We start from the raw sequence: 25,769 nt of genomic DNA, 5'->3' as shown, positions 1-25,769 counted from the left end.
TATCAGAAAGGAAGAAAGTGCTAAAACTGAAGACCTAACTGAACAACTGAAGAGGCTAGAGAATGATCAGCAAACTAACCCTAAAGCAAGTAGATGAAAAGAAATAATAAAGATTAAAGCAGAAATAAATGAGCTGGAGAACAAAAAAACAATAGAGAGAATAAATAAAACCAAAAGTTGGTTCTTTGAGAAGATCAACAAGATTGACAGATCCTCAGCCAGACTGACAAAGTCACAAAGAGAGAAGACCCAAATAAACAGAATCAGAAATGAGAAGGGGATAATTATTACAGATCCCAAAGAAATAAAAAAAAAATCATAAGAGGATACTATGAACAAGTGTATGCCAACAGGCAAGACAATTTAGAGGAAATGGACAATCCTGGAAACACATGAACAACCTAGACTGGCCCAAGAAGAAATAGAAGATCTCAACAAACCAATCACAAGCGAAGAGATCCAATCAGTCAACAAAAATCTACCTACAAATAAAAGCCCAGGGCCAGGTGGCTCCACAGGGGGAATTTTACCAAACTTTCCAAAAAGAATTGACACTATTCCTGCTCAAATTCTTTCAAAAAATTGAAGAAAAAGGAACACTAACTCATTTTATGAAACTAATATCACTCTGATACCAAAACCAGATAAAGACACTACAAAAAAAGGAACACTATAGGCCAATCTGCCTAATGAATATAGATGCAAAAATCCTAAACAAGATACTTGCAAATCAAATCCAATGGCACATTAAAATAATTGCACATCACGACCAAGTGGGGTTCATTCCTGGCATGCAAGGGTGGTTCAACATAAGAAAAGTAATTCATGTAATACAGCATAACAACAGATTGAAAGGGAAAAATCAAATGATCATCTTGATAGATGCTGAAAAAGTATTTGAAAAAATTCCACATCCCTTTTTGATAAAAACACTTCAAAAAGTAGGCACTGAGGGAACCTTCCTCAATATGATAAAGGGCATATATGAAAAAACCCACAGCCAGCATCGTACTCAGTGGTGAGAGACAAAAGACCTATATAGAGAAAACTACAAGAAACTGCTAAAGGAAGGAAAACAGGACCTTATAAAATGGAAGAACATACCATGTTCATGGATTGGAAGACTAAATATAGTTACAATGTCAATTCTACCTAAACTGATTCATAGATTCAATGCAACCAGTTAAAATCCCAACAACTTACTTTGCAGAAATAGAAAAACCAATAACCAAATTTGTTTGGAAGGGCAAGGTGCCCCAAATAGCCAAAAATATCATGAGTAAGAGGAATGAAGTGGGAGGTCTCACACTACCTGACTTTGAAACATACTACAAAGCTACGGTGGTCAAAATAGCATGGTATTGGCATAAAGATAGATATACCAACCAATGGAATCAAATTAAGTGTTCAGAAATAGGCAGTCGCATCTACGGACAATTGATCTTTGATAAGGCAGTCAAGTCAAAGCAACTGGGACAGAACAGCCTCTTCAATGAATGGTGTTTGGAGAACTGGATATCCATATCCAAAAGAATGAAAGAGGACTCCTCTCTCACAGCTTATACAAAAATTAACCGAAAATGGATCAAAGACCTAAACATTAGCGCTAAGACTATAAGACTTTCAGAAGAAAATGTAGGGCGGTATCTTAAAGATCTTCTGATAGGAGGTGATTTCCTAGACCTTACGCCCAAAGTCTGAGCAGTGAAAGGAAAAATAGATAAATGGGATCTCCTGAAAATTAAACACCAAAGGACTTTGTCAGAAAAGTAAAAAGACAGCCTACACAATGGGAAACAATATTTGGAAACCTCATATCAGATAAGAGTTTAATATCCAGAATGTATAAAGCCATACTACAACTCAACCACAAAAAGACAAACAACTCAATTTAAAAATGGGCAAAAGACATGGATAGACACTTTTCTGAAGAGGAAATACAAATGACTCAAAAACATGCGAAAAGATGCTCAACTTCACTGGCTGTATTAGTTAGGGTTCTCCAGGGAAACAGAATCAATGAGAGGTGTGTCTATCAAATTTGTAAAAGTGACTCACACAACTGTGGGTATGCATGAGTCCAAATTCTGTAGAGCAGTCAGCAAACTGTCAACTCCAAGGAAGACGTCTGATGAACTCCTCAGGAAACAAGCCGGCAACTTCGACGAACTCCTCAGGAAATGAACTGGGATCTTCGACGAATGTGTCCGATGAACTCCTCAGGAAACGAACCGGCAACTTCAATGAACTCCTCAGGAAACGCTTCACTGGGCAGCTGAAGAAATGAAGGTCCTCTATCTGTCTTGCTTATAAGTCTTCAACTGATTAATTGGATTAAATCCAGCCAGTTGCATTCTCTCATTGTGGAAGGCACACCCTTTGGTGAGTCATCAGTCACAGCTGCAGTCAATTGACTGATGATTTAATAAACCAGCCTGTTGGTTTATTAACCAGCCACAAACGTCCTCACAGCAATTGTTGGGTCAGTGTTTGCTTGACTAGACAGCTTGGTACTATTACCTGGCCAAGTTGACACATGAACCTAACCATCACACTGGCTATTAAGAAAATGCAAATCAAAACCACAATGAGATGTTATCTCACACCTACTAGCATTGCCATTATCAATAAAACAGAAAATTACAAGTACTGAAGAGAATGTGGAGAAAGAGGCATAGTTATTCACTGTTGGTGGGAATGTAGAATGGTGTAGCCACTCTGGAAGGCAGTGTAACCACTCAGGAAGCTAAGTATAGAATTGCCATATGATCCAGCAATTCCATTACTAGGTATATACTTAGAGGAACTGAAAGCTAAGACATGAATGGACATTTGTAAACCAATGTTTGTAGTAGCATTATTCACAGTTATCAAGAGATGGAAACAGCCCAAATGTCCATCAATGGATGAGTGGATAAACAGTCTGTGGTATATACACATGATGGGATATTATGCAGCTGTAAGACAGAACAAAGTCGCAGAACATATAATAATGTGGATGAACCTTGAGGACGTTATGTTGAGCAAAGTTAGCCAGAAACAAAAGAACAAATATTGTATGGTCTCACTAATATAAGCTCACATTAATGAGCAAACTTTGAGAGTTAAAAGCTGATAACACAGGCTATCAGGAGATAGAAAGAGGGTAGAGATTGGGCATTTGATGCTGAAGGAGAATAGAATGTTCAACAGGCACTGATGGTGACTAAATTTACAAATATGAAAATCTTGTTACATGTGGGAGAACAAATGAATGTCAATCTTGCAAGATGTTGAAAAGGGGATGGTTTGGGGGAAAAATATAATCAAAGCAAATTGGAGACTGTGGTTAACGGTAACATTATAATATGCTTCCATTAAATGTAACAAATGTAATATACCAAAACTGAATGTCTATGAGAGAGGGATATAAAGGAGGGGTATGGGATTCTTGGTAGTGGTGGTGTTGTCTGACCTTATTATATTGTATTGTATGGTATTTTAATTTTTTTATCTTTTTCTTTAAAAATTTTTTTGAAGTAATATGTTTAAGTGCTGATTTTGGTGATGAATGCATAACTATATGATGATACCATGAACATTGATTGTACACTGTGGTTGATTGTATGGCATGTGAATGTATCTCTATAAAATTGCAGGGAAAATATAAACAGAGGGATACAAGTGCTGGAGGAAACGTGGTGAGAGGGATGTACCTATTTACTCTTGGTGGGAAAGTAGAATGGTGTAGCCTATCTGGAATACAGTGTGGTGGTTCCACAAGAAGCTAAGTATGTGGTTACCATAAGGTCCTGCACCCTCACTATAGGGTATATACTTGGAGGATCTGAGAATGGGGACATGAATGGACATTTGCACAGTGGTGTTTATGGCGGCAGTATTCATGATTTGCAATGGATGAAGGTGGCCTAAGGGTACATCGACTGATGAACAGAATGGTGAACTGTGTTGTGTGCGTGCAATGGAATACTGAACAACTGCAAGAAGGAGTGAAGCTGTGAGGTACACAACTAGGTGAATGGATCTTGAAGACAGCATTTTGAGTGAAGTATACTGGAAATGAAAAGACAAACATTATAATACCTCACTAATATGGACTAGCTATAATGTGTAAACTCCGAGAAGTGAATCTCAGAGCACTGCTTATCAGGGGAATGCTTATTGTAATGGTCCCTAGATTGTAAGCTCTTATAGCAGTCACATCTAATCCTGAGTTGTAATGGTTACCTCTAAAATCTGAGATGCTGAGCTCTTTGTGTATAACTTGGTTGGTCAGTCTCTGGAATTTTGGGTTTCTGTGTGACACTTGAAACTCAGAGCTAGAGCTTGCTGGCTATGAATGTCAATATTACCTCATAAAGCAACTGTAAAAAAAAAAAAGCTGAAAAGTGTTTAGACCTCAATTAGAGATGTGAATGAAGCAGATGTGGTTAGGACTAAGGCAATCAGATCAAAGGGTAAAGGATAATATTGACTGTTTTAAAACTTCAACTTCTATATGAGACCAAGGGAAGAGATGTGTTTTTGTTTTTGTTTTTGTTTTTGTTTTTTGGTGCAGGACCGATATTTTCTGTAGCACACTAAATAATTTAACTTGTATGGTCAGTTTATTCAAACACCGTAATTACATGGAACTTGAATTGGAGATGAGATCTGGTAGGTTTATACAGGTTAGTGTGAAATTCCGATACATCCCAAAGTAATTTGGGCAGAGAATGAGGATATATTTGCAGAGAACCCTGGGGAACTGGGGAAGAATGTGGAAATGTTGGACTTCCCCACCTGGGTTGTTACTGGTGTTCTTTCAAATGTTGAGGACTAACTGTTTGGTAGGATGAGCCCTTGATCTTGGGGTATGCCCTTGTGAAGCTCGTTGCTGCAAAGGACAGGCTGAGCCTACTTGTAATTGTGCCTATGAGTCTCCCCCAGAGAACCTCCTCGTTGCTCAGGTGTGGCTCTCTCTCTCTCTCTCTCTCTCAGCTCACCTGGCAGGTAAACTCACTGCCCTCCCTCATTTGGGGGACTTGACTCCCAGGGGTATAAATCTCCCTAGCAATGTGGAACACGGCTTCTGGGGATGAGCCTGGGCCCAGCATCATGGGACTGAGAAAACCTTCTTGACCAAAAGGGGGAAGTGAAATGAAACAAAACAGTTTCAGTAGCTGAGACATTTCAAATGGAGTCAAGAGGTCACTCTGCAGGGCATTCTTATGCACTATACAGATAATTCTTTTAAGTTTTTAGTGTATTGGAATAGCTGGAAGGAAATACTTGAAACTGTCAAACTGCAATGCAGTAGCCTTGATTCTTATGGTGTGACAGTATGATTGTGAAAACCTCATGGCTCCCACTCCCTTTATCCAGTATATGGACAAATGAGTAGAAAAATGGGGACAAAACTAAATGAAAACCAGGGTGGGATGGTGGGGGATGGAATGTTTTGGATGTTCTTTTTTACTTTTATTTTTATTTTTATTCTTATTTTTTGGATTAAGAAAAAGTTCAAAAGTTAATTCCGGTGATGAATGCACAACTGTATGATGGTACTGTGAATAGTTGATTGTATACTGTGGATGATTGTAGGGTGTGTGAATATATCTCAAAACTATTAAAAATAAATAAATTAATTTAAAAAGAACAGTTAAAGCAAAAAAAAATTAATATAAAGGACCTTACTCTAGAATATATATATATATTTAAAAAACACTTCAAAAGGTAGGAATTGAAGAACCCTTCCTCAATATGATAAAGGGCATATATGAAAACCCACAGCCAGCATAGTACTCAACAGTGAGAGGCTGAAAGCCTTCCCCCTAAGATCAGGAATGAGACAAGGATGCCCGCGGTCAGCTCTGTTTTTCAACATTGTGCCAGAAGTTCTAGCCAGAGCAATTCACCAAAACAAAGATATAAAACGTATCGAAATTGGAAAGAAGAAGTAAAACTGTCATTATTTGCAGATGCTCTGATCTTATATTAGAAAAATTCTGAGAATTCAACCACAAAGCTCTTGAGCTAATAAACAAATTGAGCAGAGTGGCAGGATATAAGATTAATGCACATAAGTCAGTAATGTTCCTATACAGTAGTAGTGACCTAATTGAAGAGGCAATCAAAAAAAAAAAAAAATTCCATTCACAATAGCAACTAAAGAAATCAAGTACCTAAGAATAAACTTAACCAAGGATGTAAAAGAACTCTACAAAGAAAATCAGAAAATTTTACAAAAAAGAAATTTAAAAGGACCTAAATAGGTGGAAAAATATTCCATGCTCATGGATAGGAAGACTAAATTGTTAAGATGTGAATTCTACCCAAACTGACCTACAGAATCAACACAATTCCATTCAAAATTCCAACAACCTACTTTGCAGACTTGGAAAAGCTAGTTATGAAATTTAATTGGAAGGGAAAAGGGCCTCAAATTGCCAAAAACATCCTAAAAATAAAGAACAAAGAGAGAAGACTTACACTTCCAGACTTTGAAGCCCACTATAAAGCTATAGTGGCCAAATCAGCATAGTATTGGCATAAATATAGACATATTAATCAATGGAATCGAATTGAGTGTTCAGAAATAGACCCCCAGATATAGAGTCAACTGATTTTCTTTTATAATTCAACTTTATTGAGATATATTCACAAACCTTACAGTCATCCACAGTATACAGTCAGTTGTTCACAACCGTTATACAGTTGTACATTCATCACCAAAATCAATTTTTGAACATTTTCATTATCAAACACAAAAAAAGAATAAGAAAAATTAAAGTAAAAAAGAACACCCAAAACATCCCATACTCCCCATCCTTCCCTATTATTCATTTACTTTTTGTCCTTATTTTTCTACTCATCTGTCCATACACTGGATAAAGGGAGTGTCAGCTACAAAGTTTTCACAATCACATGGTCATGCAGTGTAAGCTGTATAGTTATATAGTTGTCTTCAAGAATAAAGGCTACTGGGTTGTGGTTCAACAGTTTCAATTATTTCCTTCTAGCTATTCCAATACACTAGAAAATAAAAAGGTATATCTATATGTTCTAGTTTGCTAATGCTGCCGTCATGCAAAATACCGGAAATGGATTGGCTTTTATAAAAGGAGGTTTATTTGGTTACACAGTTACAGTCTTAAGGCCATAAAGTGTCCAAGGTAATGCATCGACAATTGGGTGCCTTCACTGGAGGATAGCCAATGGCATCTGGAAAACCTCTGTTAGCTGGGAAGACATGTAGCTGGCATCTGCTCCAGAGTTCTGGTTTCAAAAGGGCTTTCTCCCAGGATGGTCCTCTCTAGACTGCAGTTCCTCAAAAATGTCCCTCTTAGTTGCTCTTGGGGTGTTTGTCCTTTCTTAGCTTCTCCAGAGCAAAAGTCTGCTTTCAAAGCCATCTCCAAAATGTCTCTAAGCTGCAGCTCCTCTCTCAGCTCCTGTGCATTCTTCAAAGTGTCCCTCTTGGTTATAACAAGCTTACTCTTTCTGTCTGAGCTTATATACTGCTCTAGTAAACTGATCAAGGCCCAAGCTGAATGGGAAGGGCCACACTTCCATGGAAATTATCCAGTCAGAATTATCACCTACCGTTGGGTGAACCACATCTCCATGGAAACACTCAAAGAATTATAATCTATGTCTCCTCCCACAAGATTGCATCAAAGAACATAGCATTTTTGGGGGCATAATACATCCAAATTGGCACACTATATAATGCATAAGAATAACCTCCAGAATGACCTCTCGACTCTATCTGAGATCTCTCATCCACTGAAACGTTATTTTGTTTCATTTGTCTTCCCCTTTTTGGTTCAAGAAGGCTTTCTCAATCCCGCATGCCAGGGCCAAGCTCATCCCCGCGAGTCATGTCCCATGTTGCCAGGGAGATTTAAACTCCTGGGAATCATGTCCCACATAGTTGGGAGGAGTCGACTGATTTTTGATAAGGCTCCCAAGTCTACTGAACTGGGACAGAACAGTCTTTTTCAACAAATGGGGTGGGAGAACTGGATAGCCATAACAAAAAAAATGAAAGAGGACCCCTACCTTACTCCCTATATAAAAATTAACTCAAAGTGGATCACAGACCCCAATATAAGAGACAGTACTATGAAACCCCTAGAAGATCATGTAGGAAAACATCTTCAAGACCTAGTATTAGGATGTCGCTTCTTAGACCTTACACCCAAAGCACAAGCAATGAAAGAAAAAACAGATAAATGGGAACTCCTCAAAAGCTTCTGTGCCTCAAAGGAATTTGTCAAAAAGGTGAAGAGGCAGCCAACTCAATGGGAGAAAATATTTGGAAACCAAGTATCTGATAAGAGACTGATATATATATATATATATATGTAAAGAAATCCTACAACTCAGTGACAATAGTACAAAATGGGCAAAAGATATGAAAAGACATTTCTCTGAAGAGGGAATACAAATGGCCAAAGACACATAAAAAAAAATGCCCATCTTCACTAGCTATTAGGGAGATGCAAATCAAGACCATAATGAGGTATCATCTCGCACCAATTAGATTGGCTGCCATCAAACAAACAGAAAATTACAAATGCTGGAGAGGATGTGGAGAAATTGGAACTCGTATTCATTGCTGGTGGGACTGTATAATGGTACAGCCACTGTGGAAGACAGTTTGGTGGCTTGTGAGAAGACTAGATATTGAATTACCCTATGATCCGGCAATTCCACTTTTTGGTATATACATGGAAGATTTGAAAGCAGTGACACAAACAGACATTTGTACACTGATGTTCATAGCAACGTTGTTCACATTTGCCAAGAGATGGAAACAATCCAAGTGTCCTTCAACAAAAGAGTGGATAACCAAAATGTGGTATTACATACAATGGAGTACTGTGTAGCGGTAAGAAGCAACAGGGTCCTGAAACATATGGCAACATGGATGAACCCTGAGTATATAATTCTGACTGAAATAAGTCAGAAACAAAGGAGAACTATTTGTATTTTACCACTTCTGTAAACTGTCTGAACAATGTAAAATCAAGGATTGTTCAGATATGTTAATGGTAGTGAATTTAAAGGTATGGTAGTGGATAGGGGTGACAATTGTTTGCTAATGGGATTATAAGTATCAGAGCTGTATTGCAGATGAATAGGATTGAAAGGGGTTGTTTAAAGGCATGTACTCTCTTGGCATTTGTCCTCTCTTAGCTTCTCCAGAGCAAAAGTCTGCTTTCAAAGGCCATCTCTAAAATGTCTCTATAAACTGCAGTTCCTCTCTCAGCTCCTGTGCATTCTTCAAAGTGTCCCTCTTGGCTGAAGCAAAGCTTGCTCCTGTCTGAGCTTATATAGTGATCCAATAAACTAATCAAGGCCCATGCTGAATGGGTGGGGCCACACCTCCATGGAAATTATCCAGTGACAGATCTCACCCATAGTTGAGTGATCACATCTCCATGGAAACATCCAATCAAAAGTTTGCAACCCAATCAACACCAGTACTTTTCCTGCCCACACAAGACTGCATCAAAGATAATGCCATTTTGGGGGACATAATACATCCAAACCAGCAGAGTTATATTTCACAGTAAGGAAATAACTGAAATGATGGTACTGTAACTCATAACAGCTTCCAAAATTCCCTATATATCTACTTGTTAAATCATACTTTGAAAGATATTACCTTTTTGCATATGTTATATTTCACAATAAGGAAATAACTGAACCTGTGGAACTGTAACCTATAATATTCTTTGAAATTTGCTAACTACTTGTTAAGTTGCACTTGGAAAGTTATCACTTCTATTTATATATATTATATTCTATAATAAAATATATGATTAAAAACAATAGAGAAAATCAATAAACCAAAAGTTGGTTCTTTGAGAAGATCAACAAGATTGACAAACCCTTGGCTAGACAGACAAAGTCCTTAGGAGAGAAGACAAATAAACAAAAAGGAGCAAATAAACAAGATAAGAAATGAGAGGGAGGTCATCACCATAGATCCCAAAGAAATTTTAAAAATCATAAGAGGATACTATGAACAACTGTACACCAACAAATTAGACAACTTAGAGGAAATGGACAATTTCCTGGAAACACATTGGTCTGGTTTGCTAATGCTGCTGTTATGCAAAATACCAGAAATGTATTGGCTTTTATGAAGGGGGTTTATTTGGTTACAAATTTACAGTTCTAAGGCCATAAAAGTGTCAAAACTAAGGCATCAACAAGAAGATACCTTCACTGAAGAATGGCTGATGGTGTCTGGAACACCTCTGTCAGCTGGGAAGGCACGTGGCTAGCATCTGCTGTTCCTGGGTTGCATTTCAAAATGGCTTTCTCCAAAATGTCTCTGGGCTTGTCTTTCTTAGTCTCTTCGGCTTCTATGCATCTAACCATCTGGTTGTTCTCCCTTAGTTTCTCCAGAGCAAACTCTGAGCTAAGATCTCTTAGCTTAGCATTTCCAAATGTCCTTCTGTCCACATCTCCAAGTATCAGCTTTCAACAGCCTTCTCCAAAATGTCCCTCTCTCATAGGACCCCAGTGATTTAATTAAGATCCTCCCCGAGTGGGCAGGGTTCATATCTCCATGGAGATGATTTAATCCAAGGTGTAGCCCACAGCTGATTGAGTCACATCTCCATGGAAACACTCACTCAAAAGATTAATGTCTACCCTCACAAGATTGCATGAAAGAATATGGCTTTTGGGAGGACATAATATATCCAAATTGGCACACACGTGAACGACCTAGACTGACCCAAGAAGAAACAGAAGACCTCAACAAACCAATCACAAATAAAGAGATCCAATCAGTCATCAGTAACCGTCCTACAAAGGAAATCCCAGGGCCCGATGGCTTCTCAGGGGAATTTTACCAAACACTCCAAAAAAAAAAAAAAACTGACAGAATTCCTGCTCAAATTCTTCCAGAAAATTGAAGAAAAAGGTACACTACCTAACTCATTTTATGAAACTAACATCACTCTAATTCCAAAACCAGATAAAGATACTACAAGAAAGGAAAACTCAGACCAATCTCCCTAATGAATACAGATGCAAAAACTCCAAACAAAATACTTGCAAATAGAATCCAAAGACATATTAAAATAATTATACACCATGACCAAGTGGGGTTCGTTCCAGGCATGCAAGGGTGTTTCAACATAAGAAAATGAATCAGCGTAATACAACACATTAACAAATCAAAAGGGAAAAATCACATGATCATCTCCATTGACACTGAAAAAGCATTCGACAAAATTCCTTTACTGATTAAAAAACACTTCAAAAGGCAGGAATTGAAGAAAACTTCCTCAATATGATAAAGGGCATATATGAAAAAATCCACAGCCAGCACACTCAATGGTGAGAGACAGAAAGCCTTCTTCCTAAGATCAGAAATGAGTCAAGGATGTCCACTGTCACCACAATCATTCAACATTGTGCTGGAAGTTCTAGCCAGAGCAATTAGTCAAGAAAAAGAAATAAAACATACAAATTAGAAAGAAAGAGGTAAAACTCATTATTTGCTGATGACATGATACTATATTTGGAAAATCCTGAGAAATCTATGACAAAGCTACTTGAACTAATAAATTCAGCAAAGAGGCAGGATACAAGATTAATGTGCAAAAATCAGTAATGTTCCTATACACTAGTAATGACCTGAGGAAGCAATTAAGAAAAAAATTGCATTCACAGTAGTAACTAAAAGAAACAAGTATCTAGGAATAGACTTAACCAAGGATGTAAAGGAACTCTACTAAGAAAACTACAAAACTTTACTAAAAGAAATCAGAGGACCTAAATAGGTGAAAGATATTCTGTATTCATGGATAGAAAAGCTAAACATTGTTAACATGTCATATCTACACAAACTGATCTACAGCTTCAATGCAATACCAATCAAAATTCCAACAACTTGCTTGCAGACTTGGAAAAGCAAGCTGTTAAATTTATTTTCAAGGGAAAGGAGCTTCAAATTGCCAAAAACATACTTAAAAAAAGAAGAATGAAGTGAGAGGACTTACACTTCCTGACTTTAAATGTTATTATAAAGCCACTGTGGTTAAAACAGCATGGTATTAGCACAAAGATAGACATATTGATTAGTGGAATCAAATTGAGAGTTCAGAGATAGACCCCCAGATCTTTGGCCAATTGACTTGACTTTTTTTTTTTAACATTTTTATTGTGAAATATAAACATATATACAGAAAAGCGATAACTTTCAAAGTACAGTTTAACAAGTAGTTATAGAGCAATTTTCAAAGAATGTTATTGGTACATTTCCTCCATTTCAGTTATTTCCTTCTAGCTGTTCTGATACCACAGAGACTAAAACAAATTTTGTATGAAGATTCAATATTCATGATCCTTTGTTAAATCCTATCTTGTCTGTTGCTACTCCTCTCTCTCATTTGATCACTGTCTCAGTCTTCAAGGATATTGGGGCAGTGGCCACCCTAACTTGTTCATATTGAAAAAGGGTGTCAACATTATAGGGAAGGGGTTTGCATCTGGTTGATGTCCTTGAAGAGGCTGTTGCCTATGTGGTTTGGGATTTTTCTGGCATAGGAACACTCTAGAGGATTTAAGTACCTGAAGAATAAACTTAGTGAGTGAAACTTTTATAGTCTTTGATAGGGACCTGGGTATTCTTTAGGATTTTCAGGACTTCCATTGATTTGGTCTTGGCATACTGTGGGCATTTGGAATATCTATCTGGAGCTTGCATAAGAGTAACCTTCAGGACAGCCTCTTGACTCTATTTGAAATGTCTTAGCCACTGAAACCTTATTTTGTTACCTTTCTTTTCCCCATTTTGGTCAGGAAGGTATTTTCAATCCCTTGATACCAGGGCTAGGCTCATTCCTGGGAGTCATGTCTCACATCTAGCTAAATGTTTGTCAATCTTGTTGTCTTTTTAAAGAATCAACTTTTGGTTTATGTATTCACTCTATTGTTTTGTTTTGTTTTCCAGATCATTTATTTCTGTTTCAATCTCTGTTATTTCTTTTTGTCTACTTGCTTTAGGGCTCATTTGCTGTTCATTCTCTAGCTTCTTCAGTTGTTCAGTTAGGTCTTTGGTTTTGGTTCTTTCTTCCTTTTTAATGTATGTATTTAGAGCTATGAATTTCCCTCTCAGCACTGCCATCACTGCATCCCATAGATTTTGATACATTTTGTTCTTGTTTTCATTCATCTCTAAATATTTAATGATTTGTCTTGGCAATTTCTTCTTTGACCCACTGATTGTTTAGGAGTGTATTGTTTAACCTTCATATATTTGTGAAAGTTCCTGGTTTTTGGTGGTCGTTAATTTCCAGCTGTATTCCATTAAGGTCAGAGAATGTCCTATGAATTATTTCAATCTTTTAAAATTTATTTAGTCTTGTTTTATGCCCCAGCATAGATTTATCCTGGAGAATGTTCCATGAGCGCTAGAGAAGAATGTATATCCTGGTAATTTGGGATGCAACGATCTATATATGTCTGTTAAGTCTAGTTCATTTGTCACATTTTTTAGGTTCTCAGTTTCCTTATTGGACCTTTGTCTAGTTGTTCCATCAATGGAAGAGGCTGGTGTATTGAAGTCTCCTACTATTACTGTAGACATGTCTATTGCTTCCTTCAGTTTTGCCAATGTTTGTCTCGTACTTTGGAGCTCCTTGATTGGGTTCATAAACATTTATGATTGTTATTTCTTCTTGGTGAATTTTCCCTTTTATTAATATATAGTGTCCTTCTTTGTCTCTTATGACATCTTTGCATTTAAAGTCTATTTTGTCTGATATTAGTATAACTACCCTTGCATTCTTTTGGCTGCAGCTTGCATGGAATTTTCTTTCTATTCTTTCACTGTCAATCTCTTTGTGTCACTGGGTCTAAGATGAGTCTCTTGTAAACAGCATATTGATGGTTCATACTTTTTAATCCATTCTGCCAATCTGTGTCTTTTAATTTGAGAGTTCAATCCATTTGCATTCAGAGGTATTACTATAAAGGCAGTTCTTGAACCAACCATCTTATCCTTTGATTTTTTATTTGTCAGATCTATTTTTTTGTCACTGTTTCTTTGACTATTCTTCTGTCATTTTCTCTCTTTCATTCTCCTTCTGAGACTCCCATAATGCATATACTGGTGTGCTTGATGATATCCCAGGCATGTCTTAGGCTAATTTTTCTTCTAATTTTTCTTTTTTCTTTCTGTTTCTCAGCCTGACTCATTTCATGTGTCTTGTCTTCAAGTTCATGAATTCTTTTTTCTGCTGGTTCTGATCTGCTCTTGAAACCCTGTGGGCATTTTTCATTTCAGTTATTGTGTCTTCAACTCCAGTATTTCTGATTGGTTCCTTTTAAAAATTTCTCTCTCTTTACTTAGACACTCATGTGATTCATTCTATTTTCCTGATATTCTGTAGTTTATTCTCTATACTTTTCTTCATCTCCCTGAGCATTTTTAAGATGATTTTTAAAAAGGTTTTGTTTGGTATATTCACATTCTGGTCGTCTTTGTTGGCATTTTCTGTATTTTTATCCTTGTCAGTTGGATGGGCCATAATTTCCTGTTTCTTTGTCTTGCACTCTTTTGGTGCACTCTGTACATTTTAATATTTTTAAATGTTAACTCTGGGATTTACTTCCTGGAATGTCTGTTTCTTAGTTTTGGAACCAGCTGATGATAAGACAGATTTTCTTGAGCTTCAGCCCTCCTGTCAGAATGGTCTAACCAAGGCGAATGCAGTGTGCAAGGTTTCCCGTCTTTCTGGGCCTCTGTCCTGTCGTGAGCTTTTGTTTTGGAGTTACCCTGTCGACTGGAGTTTAGTTATCCCTCTGCTTCCCCTCTCCTGAGTGTTTGAAGCTGGAAGGCCTTTGCCCCAACTGCCCACCTCTGTTGTTCCTTACCCTCCTTTCACTGTCTCATGCTGCTTGTGCCAGGAGGGCAGATTCTGAGAGGAGGGTCTCCTCGGAGAGCACTTTACCAAGTCAGTCTTTCCCAGCCAAGACAGGGCCAGGAACCCTCCCAAGGGGGTGCAGATCGGCTCCAAAGCACCCTGGGGAGGGAGTCAGAGAGGGCTCCAAGAGCTCTCCGGTGGCTCCCCATAGCTGCACTTTGCTGGCCTGCCCAGCAAATGGAGCTCTGCAGCCCTCCGTCCCCGCAGCCCCGAGGAAGTATCGAGGTGCACTGCACCTCCACTCTCCCCCCCTTGGCCCTGTCGGGGAGGGCCGAAACAGGGGCTGCTTCCGAGCCGGGCCCAGTGATCGGCCTGCCCACCCTGGTCTGGGGGCAGAGGGTTTTTACATCCCTTCCTGTCACCAGCAGCTGGCAGGGGCTGGACACCAGGGGGGCTGCTGCGAGAGTGGGAGTGGGCACCGGTAGCTGCCGCACGGAGAAAGCAACTGCCTGTTCTTTACCACAACTTCTCAGCTTCCTCCTCCCGCTCTTCCCTGGTGCTGCACACTCTTCTTCTGGCCTCTGGGCTTGCAAAACTGTTGCTTCAGACCGTTCCAGCCTGAACAGTGGTTGTTTTGGTGGGAGGACTAAGTCCTGGAGGTCCCTACTCTGCCGTCTTCCTCTCCTTAGTTTTACATTAAATTTTGGTTTGTCAGATATTAAGATTGTATTTTCAACTTTTTTTTTGGTTCATGTTTCCTTGGTGTATATTTTTAAATCTTTATATTTTTACCTTTCTGAGTTTTGTAACTTGTTTCTTTTGTAGTAAACATGTTGTAACACCCTGCCCTACAAATTTGAGCTACGTTAGCAGCCTCAAATTCTATCCTCTTTCCTCTTTCCTGTGAGTCCTGTGCTTTTTGTTTGTGCTCCACTTTCCTCAGTTTAGAAAGTGGCCCCTCAGGAAGCTTCCCCTGGGGATCGCTGCTCTTGGCTTTGTTGTCAGGGCCTGAAAACTGTTCGTCCACATGTGCTGTGCAGTGTGACAGCTGCTTGTGGCAGGAGGGAGACTTTCCTCCGTCAGGGTCAGGTCCTGAAGTCTGGAATTCATGCTTATGTGGATTGTGAGGTGAGTATGTCGTCTGACTTATTTCCTTGGATGGACAGCTGCTCACACCAGCGTGGGTATCAGCAAGAAAATCCTTCTTGCTCCACTTTGTTGAAGTGTGACTTCTGTCATACACTGTATACCTGTATGTGTCTGTTCTTGTCCTAGCCCCAAACTGGCGGGTCTCCACGTGGCAACTGTGAGATTGGAGAGCTCTGCCATGGGTCCCGCTAGAAATGCTTGTCTCATGTAGATGATGGGAGCTTGTGATCCAGCACACACTCTGTTGCTATTGGAATATTCTGTTGGAAACAGGACTGCATGGAAACCACCTCTTTCTAGCTTTCCCATCTTGCAAGTTCTTATTTGGAAAACTAGCTTTAGCAAGGTGGGGGTCCCCTCTGGATCCCTCTTTTCTTGATTGCGTTGTTATCCAGGAATTTGAGTCATCCTGTAGGGCGTTGAGGAGAGAGGGGCATCAGGGGTATGTATGAGGGCTGCCATCTTCTCCTGGAAGTACTTGTAGCAATCACAATCTCTGGTCCATCCACAAATGTTCGTCTGCACTGAGGATCCAGAAGAAAAACCAAGTGTGATGGCGGTCTGTGTCTTGAGTCCCTTGTGTGGCATTCGAGCAGCTTTCCTGGGCACCTCGTGTCTGATGCATGAGCAGTGCCATATCAGCAGTGTGCACCTCCCAAGGGGCAACGTCGGATTCCTACACAGTTAGGGGTGCCCCTCCTAACTTCTGCTTCTGCCTCATTCTGCACCTGCTCTTGAGGCAGCCCAGCTCTTTCCTTGGCGATGCCGAGTGGTCCGTTCTCAGGGGCAGCGATGCGCATGTCCACTGCAGGGTACTAGGTCGTCAGGGCTGAGGCATCCGTCTCCCTTTTGCCTGCGTCCCTCACTGAAGGGAATGCTGGTGCTTTGTGGAGCGTGAGGGCCAGGCAAGGAGGGTAGAGGACCCCACCATGGAGACTCTTTCCTCCAGTGAACCCTTCAGGCCAACCTGTCCTGAGGGCTCCTGCTCTGGGACAAGGAAGCCAGCATGCCGTGGCGATTACGAGGCCTGGCCTGGCGTCCGAGTGCTGGGCCTCAGCCTGTGTCCTTGCAGGAGTGTCGTGAGCCCACACCCAGGAAGTACCCCTTCACCCAGGAAGGTGCCTGGTCATACGGTGGGGTTATGGGTGTAGAGGCAGAGCCCCTGCCGCACATGGAAGCAGAAGCGGCAGAGCAGAACCATCCTGGGTGGCATGGTGGTGGCTCGTGGGGTGCTGGTGCTGGCAGTGGTCATGGTGGGGCAGGAGATGATGAGGGGTGCTGGCAGAAGAAGGGCTGTTGACACCTCCTACAGTGACGGACCTCGTCTGTGCTGAGTGCCTGACAGATGACATCTGGTTTAATCTTTACCCTGAAAGGTGGAGACGACAAATCAGAAGGGATAAAATGCTTGGCCCAAGTCCCTCTTGCCATCATGCTGTTCCTGTCCTTTCTTGTTCGTTTCTGCTTTAACCCAAGCAGGGAGGACTGGAGGCAGATACAGGCTCCTGAATCAGTTCACGTTTGTTGCATAATCAGCCACCCCAGAACCCAGAGGCTTAAGACAAGCACGTCTGTTTACTCACCGTGCCTGGGCCTGCGGGGATGGCTGCTCTCTGCTGCACTTGAGGGGGGCCCTCACACACGTGTGCGGTCAGCTGGCAGCCAGCAGGCGAGCCCAGGCTCATTCCAGTGCTGGTGGCCACGGAGCTCCCCAGCAGCAGGAGAGAGCGAGCTGCACGGCGCCAGCCGGTCAAGCCTCTGCTGGTCCCATCTGCAGCCGCCCCAGGGGCCAAGCCCAGCTTCGAGGGCGCCAGAAAGACTCCAGCTGTGGGCGGGCGAGCTGCGCGGCTACACCGCAGGGGCATACCGCCGAGGAATGTCAGGTCTTGCTATCTACTATGCCCGTCTTCTCCCAGCTTTTTTACGTGGTGAACTGTGGTTAAAATGCACTCGGATGCAGCCGAAGAGCCTTGAAGGCAGCAGTTGGCTTTGGAGCGCTGCTGAGACAGGAGTTGTGGGGAAAGGCTGCGGTGGGTGGCCCACGCCTCGCTTCTGGGGGTTTGCAGAAGAGGGCGGAGGGATTTGGGCAGACAGCACGAAAGTTCCGGAGGCCTTTTGGGGGCCTCTGGCTGGGGGGCGGGTGGGGGCGGGGGTCTCACTTTCCCTACCCATGCAGCTGCTGCCCAGAGCCCTTGCATGGCCCGCAGAGGCTCTCTGCTGCGGGTTTCCGTTCAACTCCTAATGAACTTGCATTGAAAAAGTATCCCTTTCCGCCTTCATGTGGTTTGTGGAAGTTGATGGCTTGGAGAGTTTGTTCACTTCAGCTGTTACTAATTACCTTTCCACACATTAAAGGGCAAGGGAGAGCTAAAATTCAAATTAAGCACTTGTAATCAAAATATGTAGGTCCTAGGGACAAAATGTTACTGCTTGAAAGAAATTAGCATCTTTAGAATTCCTCCAGCAGTTTAAATTCAAGACACTTCATAATTTGTCTGGAAAACAGGCCGGCCAGCCAGTGGTTGTTGAGAGCCTGCTGAGTTTCAGACAGGAGACGGAGGTGTGCACAGGAATGGGGGTGGGGTGGGTCATGGGGTGGCAGGGATCAGGCCATGGTGGCTCAGTCTGATGGGGTGAGAGGATTTTTGTCAGAGGAATAATTATCTTAGCAGAAGAAAGAGCACGTCAGAGATGTATTTGTGTGAAAGTGCATTTTGTGTTTGAAGAAAAATCTCCTTGGGACTGGAAGTGGGAACAAGGGAGAATGAGGAGGGGAGTATCCAGAAGGACCTTGGAAGCCCTTGGTAAAAAGCAGCCTGAAAATGTGCTGCAGCTTCGAGCAGGGATGAGACGGGACAGACACGAGGACGTCTGTGTCTTGGAAAAGCGCGTTTGACCCAGCAAAGATGCCACAGTCAAGGCAGAGGCTGCCAGGGAGCACGGCTTCCTAATGGACAAAATGGTAGGGTTTATGTAGCATAGACAATTTTTTATTTTTCCAAGTTAAAAGCTTTAGAAAAGGTAGATCCTGTCTACCATTGCCATAATTTTATAAATAGTAATTCATGTAACTCTGTTGAAGAAGGGAGGCATCAATTCTGCAGAAAGTCTTAGCTGTTAGAGATGTAGGCTTTGTGTTTTCTTCTTGCATCAGAGGAGTGGTCGTCAGCCTGACCTTCGGGAGCCCCTGGCCCCTAGGCCAGCCTGGGTGGTCCAGGCGGAGGCCACCAGGGCCTGCACAGCCTGCAGTCAGGGGTGCAGAGGAAGGGCCGGGGCAAGAGGCAGTGGTCAGGGTGCTGTCACGAGGCGCAGTGGCGTGGTGGTGACTTGGTGGGGGGGCTGTAGGGTAACTGGTGTTATTCATCAAGACACAGAGGGTGGGTGGGTGTGCAAGGGGCAAAGGTCACACTCGAGATGCCTTGAGCGTGGTTTGTGGAGATTGAGTCCGGGTGGGTGGGGAAGGAGACCAGGGAAGCCAGGTCAGCAGAGAGGGCAGAGCCCCAAGAAAGCTGCATCCTGGGCCAGTGCCACTGTTGCTGCGGAGCCGAGCGGCTAGTGCTGGCTTTGGGAGCCCGGCCTGGCAAGGGCTCCCGACCTGAGTCCCTTGGCATGCCTTGGTCCTTGAACGTGCTGACCATACAGGCTTCAGAACTTGGGTGTCGAGTTACTGGGGGTAGATTCAGGGAGGTGGTGAGAAATGTCACCTCTTGCCCTTGCTTGCAGCCCCGTGAGCCACCACCATGTTTTGGAAGTTTGACTTGAACACCACCTCCCATATTGACAAGCTGCTGGAGAAGGAGGGTGTGACGCTCCGCGAGCTGATGGACGAAGATGACATCTTGCAGGAGTGCAAGGCCCAGAACCGGAAGCTGCTGGACTTCCTGTGCAGGCAGCAGTGCATGGAGGAGCTGGTGAGCCTCATCAGCCAGGACCCGCCCCCGGACATGGAAGAGAAGGTCCGCTTCAAGTATGTACTGCGTGGTGGCCAGGGCCTCGCCTTGCTGGGCAGTGAGTGCCCAGGGGGCAGATGAGTGAGGACAGCTGGCCGTCAGGGTTAGGCATTCTACCCCCACTGAGAAGTGAGGGAGCCGCTTGGGTAGGGTTTGGTTTTTGCGATGTTTAAGATTTTGGAATCCCTCATACGTGTTTTCTCATTCTGAGTTAGAGGGAGTTTATACTTGGTATATGTTGGGATGTTTTGAATGAAAATATGCTGAGAGAAAAAGCCTGACTCCATGGTGGAGAGGCAGAGGAATTTCAGCACGAGGCGTGACTGTGGTCAAGCTACACAGGACCCAGGGGCGAAAGAACCGGGAAATGCCTTGCTTTGGGCTCTTATACCCAGAGGAAACACAGCACCACCATTCCTGGTACCGACATTCTCAGAGCTTTTCCTGAAATGTTGAATGCAGTTGCCCAGGATGTTAGGAGATGGCGGAAAGGAAAGGTGTGGTGTGGCACTCCCCTACGGTGGAACTATAGGGGCTGAGCGTCGGGCGGGGACAGAGGAGTGAGAGGCAGGAGGGGCCCGGGCAGCCTGCGGGCCTGCGGAGAGTCCGTGTGTGTGCATCACCCTCACCGAGAGTGGGGACCAGGGACCGGCAGGGGTCAGGACAACACAGCGGGCTCACACAGGCCACCGGGCAGCGTGTAGTTTACACGTGGTGGGTGAGTCTTAGAGTGGGGTTTGGCATGTTGTGGCCCACAGTCAGATCCAGCCTGCTGCTGCCCAAGCTCTGGTGGCCTGTGGGCTAAGAATGGTTTTTGCATTTTTAAATAGTTAGGAGAAAACCAGGAGAGAATAATATTTTGTTATATGTGAAAATGGTATGAAATTCGAATTTCAGTTACTGTGAACAAAGTTTCACTGGGACATGGCTGTGGTCCCTTCATTTACTTATACAACAGCAAGTTGCATTTGCGGCAGAGACTGTCTAAACTATTTGATCTCTAACCCTTTGCCTATGGGGGGGGGTGGGGTAGGGGATGTCAGTGTTTTATTGAGAGCAGCCCCCTTGCTGGAGGAAAAGAGCTCTAGAAAGAGGTGCTTGGTGGCGCTGGGCTGGGGGTTTAGAGATGGGGCGACACCTGCACGGGGTTCACCTGTGGCCTGGGTGTGCCCGTTAGCGCCTTTGTCTCCGTATCATCCTTAGTAACTCCTCGCCTTGCACTCCTCAGTTCAGGGGATACTGTGACAGGTGTGAGGGGGAGAGCTGGGGGCGGGGCAGCTCTGGGTCAGGGTTTCAGGAGGGTTTCATAGCCAGAGAGTTTGGGAGAAATTAGTAATAGAAGAGACACAAAACAGTGGGAGAATTATTAACTCGGAGGGGGGTCTTATGTAAGTACGCAAATTGAATTAGGTTAGACAGATCAGCTCAGCTGTAAACAATATTTACGTATTTGTGCTAAGGTAAACGGTAGATATCCGCCACTGAAAACTGGTACAACTGTACAGGGAAGGTGAGAGAAGTAGGGGAGGGGCCGGTCTTCATCTTCCGTCACAGGAAGTCAGTCTGTAGCGTCTGTCTGATAAATCAAGGAGAAATGTGAACACATATTGTTCAGAGACTTGGAGGTGAGCATCGGAGAAGCAGCCAGTGGCGCTGACGGCAGTTGTCTCTGGGGACCCCAGTGGGAGGGTGCCAGGGCTGCTAAACGAGGTGTGCGTGCTACATTGGTTAAAAAGCTTACAGCAGCTTCTTTGAGAAAGGAAATAGGATGGATGGGTGGCTGCGGCGGCAGCTCAAGGAGAAAGTAGGGTCTCGGTTGTTTATCCTGGATGGGGCCCGGAGGCAGCAGCTCTCAGCAAAGGCCCCAGGGCCGCGTTTTCGGTCGTGGGAGCAGCGAAGGGCAGCGGCGGTGCGGGCCGCCGTTGCTGTCCCCGGGCGAGCCCGGGTGGTGCGCCCCGTAAAGCCGCCTGTGGACTGGCCGAGCGGCAGTCGGGGTGGCTTCCCCGCTGGTGCCTGAAGGTGGGTCATGGGCAGAGTCCTCCGGAAAGTGGCGATGCTGCCGGGGCTCCCGGGCAGGGCAGGCCCGCGGGTGCCTCTCCCCGCCCCGGCGCAGCCCGGCCGCCCACCCCACGGTCCGAGCCGCTGCCTGGGCCCGCGGCCGCGCCAGCGCCGGGCGTGCCCCAGCCCGTTTCTTGGGGTTCCTGACCAGTTTGCCCGCCGAGCCCTGGGTCATCTGAGACGGAAGGCGCACAGCAGAGACCCCGGGGGCCTTTCGTCACCAGCGCGAGCTGGGCTGGGCTGGGGCGCCAGGCTCGCAGGGGGAGACCCCCCAGAGAAACGTGCTGCGCGCCGCGAGCAGCAGGGAGGAAGCCGGCCGAGCTGTGCCCGCCCCGGGGCCGCGGTGCTGGCTCGCGGGCAGGGGGCTCTCCCCGGAAGGAAGGTCGGGGGCGTGGGCGGGAGCCGCCGCCAGCGCCCCCCGGGGCCTTCCTCCGCGTCGCGAGCGCTCCGAGCCGCCCGCCCCCCTCCCCGCCGACCTCCTTGGAAATGTCGCTTTCCCGCCGCTTGCTGAGGAAGCGCGCGGGTTCCGTGGCGGGAGCCGGTCCGAGGCCTGCCCGGTGACGGGGGGACCCGCCCTGCCGAGTGGGCTGCCCGGGGCCTCCCTACCCGCTGCGGGTCGCGCTCTCCTTCCCTGTTCTGAAGTTTTCCAAAATGTGAAATTTCTGTGTCTTAATTTTTTGTTGTGTTTCACTTATTGTGCTGAGCACTCGTGAGCCCTTTCAGTCTGTACATTTGTGGCCTTCAACGCTGGGATGTGTTCTTTACTATTTCTTAGATAAATTCTCCGCCCAGTTTTCCTGTATTCTGTCTTTCTGGAATTTCTAATTGGGTTTTAGGTCATCTGAGTTGATACTTTACTCTTCTTATTTTTATCCTTATTGTCATGTCTTTGCCTTTTTGTTCTGTATCTGAGACTTCAACTTTTATTTTCCCATCCTTCTATTGGTTTAAAAAAAAGTTCTTAAGTGATAAAATATACATGCCATAAACCTTACCATTTTAACTGTTTTTAAGTGTTCAATGGAATGTTATTAAATACATTCACAGTGTTTTATAACCACTACCACTATTTCCAGAACGTTTTGATCATCCCAAGCACAAACTCTGTACCCATTAAGCAAGAACTTCACTTTTCCCCCTGCTGCCCAGCTGTGGTATCCTCTAATGTACTTTCTGTCTTTCTAATTTTGCCTATTCTAGATATTTCATATAAGTGGAATCATACAATAATTGTCCTTTTGTGTCTGTTCTTTCACTTAGCAAGTTTTCAAGATTTATCCATATTGTAGCATGTCTCAGAACTTCATTCCTTCTTGTGGCTGACTATGGCATTGTATATTTATACCACATTATTTTTTTTTATCTGTTCATCTGTTGCAACAACACATGGGTTGTTTCCACCTTTTGGCTGTTATGAATACTGACGCTGTGAACATTGGTGCACAAGCCTCTGTTTGAGTCCGTTTTCACTTCTTTTGGATAGCTACTTGGGTGGATTGCTTGGTCATAAGGTTATTCAGTATTTAACTTTTTGAAGGACAGCCAAACTGTTTTCAGTGACAGCTAGAATTGCCGTTCCCACCAGCAGTGTACAAGGGTCCAGTTTCTTCATGTGCTCACCAATGCTTGTTATTGTCGACTTTTTAATAATAGCTGTTCTTGTGTGTATGAAGTGGTATCTCATTGTGGTTTCAGTTTACGTTTCTCTGACTGAAGATGTTGAACAACTTTCCATATACCCATTGGCTATTTGAATATCTTCTTTGGAGAAATATCTATTCAAATCCTTGACCCATTTTTTAATTGGGTTGTTTGTTTTTTTTTTGTTGTTGAGATGTAGGAGTTTTGTTTTGTTTTGTTTTTTAATATATTCTGGATATTAAGCCCTTATCCATATATATGATTTGCAAATATTTTCTTCCGTTCTGTGGGTTGTCTTTTTACTCTCTTAATAGTGTGCTTTGATGCAAAAAATTTTTTAATTTTGATAAAGTTCAATTTATTTTTTTTCTTTTGTCACCTGTGCTTTTGGTTTCATATTTAACAAACCATTGCCAAATCCAAGGTCATGTAGATTTACTCTTTTGTTTTCTTCTTAGAGTTTTACAGTTTGGAATCTTAAATTTAGTTCTTTTATCCATTTTGAATTAATTTTTATAAGATAAGGGTTCAACTTCGTTCTTTTGCATGTGGATATCCAGTTTTCCCAGCACCATTCATTGAAGACCCTTTTTTCCCCCTTTTGATGATCTTGGCACCCTTGTTGAAAATCAGTTGCCCATAGATGTGTGGATCTGTTTCTGGTCTCCCAATTCTGTTCCGCTGGTCTGTGTATCTGTCTTAATGCAAGTACCACAGGGTCTTATTTACTGTAGCTTTATACTAACTTTTGAAATCAGCAAGTGTGAGTCCACCCATTTTGTTCTTCTTTGTCAAGAATCTTTTGGCTATTTGCGATCTCTTGAAACTCCATGTGAATTTTAGAGTGAGTTCTTCTATTTCTGCAAACAAGGACGTTGAAATTTTTTTTCTTTATCAGAAGAGTTGTGGGATTATAGAATAATCATTCACAAAATACAGAATTCCCATATATCCTATTATTAACACCTTGCATTTGTATGGAGCACTTGTTAAATTGATGATGGCACATTTTATAGTTATAATTGATGTACTATTAACTATAGTCCATAGCTTCACTTAGGGTTCACTGTTTGTGTAGTGTAGTTCCATGGATTTTTTTTTATTGTTACTTATATTTTTTAAAATCTTATTTTGAAATAAATTCAAAGTTACAGGAACGGTTGCAAAAACCATACAAACCCCATACCCAGCATACCCTGACCCCCCACTCCCGATACCCCAATCCATCAACTTAAATATGCTGTCACACCGCCATTTCTTTCTTTCTCTCCCTGCCTCCCTCCCTCCCTATCTGTCATCCATCATCTATTGCTCTGTCTTCTGAACGTATGAGAGCAAGCTGCACACATCCTTGAACAAATGCTATAATTCACATATACAATTCCCATGAACAAGAACATTCTTTTATGCAATCCCATTAAGCGCAGCTAAGAAATTCAACATTGATACAAAGCTTACGTTCTATATTTCCTTTCTTTTTCCTTCTTATGTCCCAACTGTGTGCCTTTGAGCCTCCTGTCCTCCATCCTCAGATCCCATCCAGGATCATCCTTGGCATTCAATTGTCATCTATTTAGACTGTCTTTTTTCTTTTTTTCAATTGTCGAAACGGATATACAGCATAAATCTTCCCATTTCACCCTCCTCCCTAGCATTCCATTAGTGGGATTAATCACATTTAGAATGTTGTAATGCTATCACCTTCCCACCATCCATTTCTAGAAATTTCCCTTCACCTCAAACAGCAACCCTACACTCATTTCTTAATTCCCCATTGCCCCTTCCCCCACTTCTCATAACCTATACTCTACTTTTCATCTCTATGGTCATTTTCTCTGATAATTTCTTTGTGTTTACTGTGGGGCTTAAATTTAACGTCTTAAATCCATAACAATCTTGATTTTCTTTGATACCAACTTAACTTCAATAGGACCCATAAACTATGTTTCTATACTCCTCCATTTCCTCACCTTTGTATAGTTCTTGTCAAAAATTACATATTTCACATTGAGTCTAAAACCACTGATTTGTCATTAGAGTTTATGTATTTTATATCCTGTAGGAAGTAAATAGTGGAGTTACAAATCAAAAATTA

The 25,769-nt window shown here is 42.8% G+C and overlaps 1 protein-coding gene across 1 annotated transcript in view; it reads left to right on the top strand.

Annotated features, from left to right (window-relative positions):
* The window catches only part of PPP6R2 (protein phosphatase 6 regulatory subunit 2), a 141,596-nt gene that overhangs the window by 41,501 nt on the left and 74,326 nt on the right, over positions 1 to 25,769 (top strand). Inside the window, 1 exon segment of the mRNA XM_037847771.1 lies at positions 19,749 to 19,992. Within this exon segment, the coding sequence (XP_037703699.1) occupies positions 19,766 to 19,992 (227 nt within the window). The 5' untranslated portion in view covers positions 19,749 to 19,765.

The sequence above is a fragment of the Choloepus didactylus genome, chromosome 8 (assembly GCF_015220235.1).
Source record: "Choloepus didactylus isolate mChoDid1 chromosome 8, mChoDid1.pri, whole genome shotgun sequence".
Classification (NCBI taxonomy): domain Eukaryota; kingdom Metazoa; phylum Chordata; class Mammalia; order Pilosa; family Megalonychidae; genus Choloepus; species Choloepus didactylus.
Note: the sequence above shows the minus strand (reverse complement) of the source record. Positions and strands in the feature narration are given on the sequence as shown.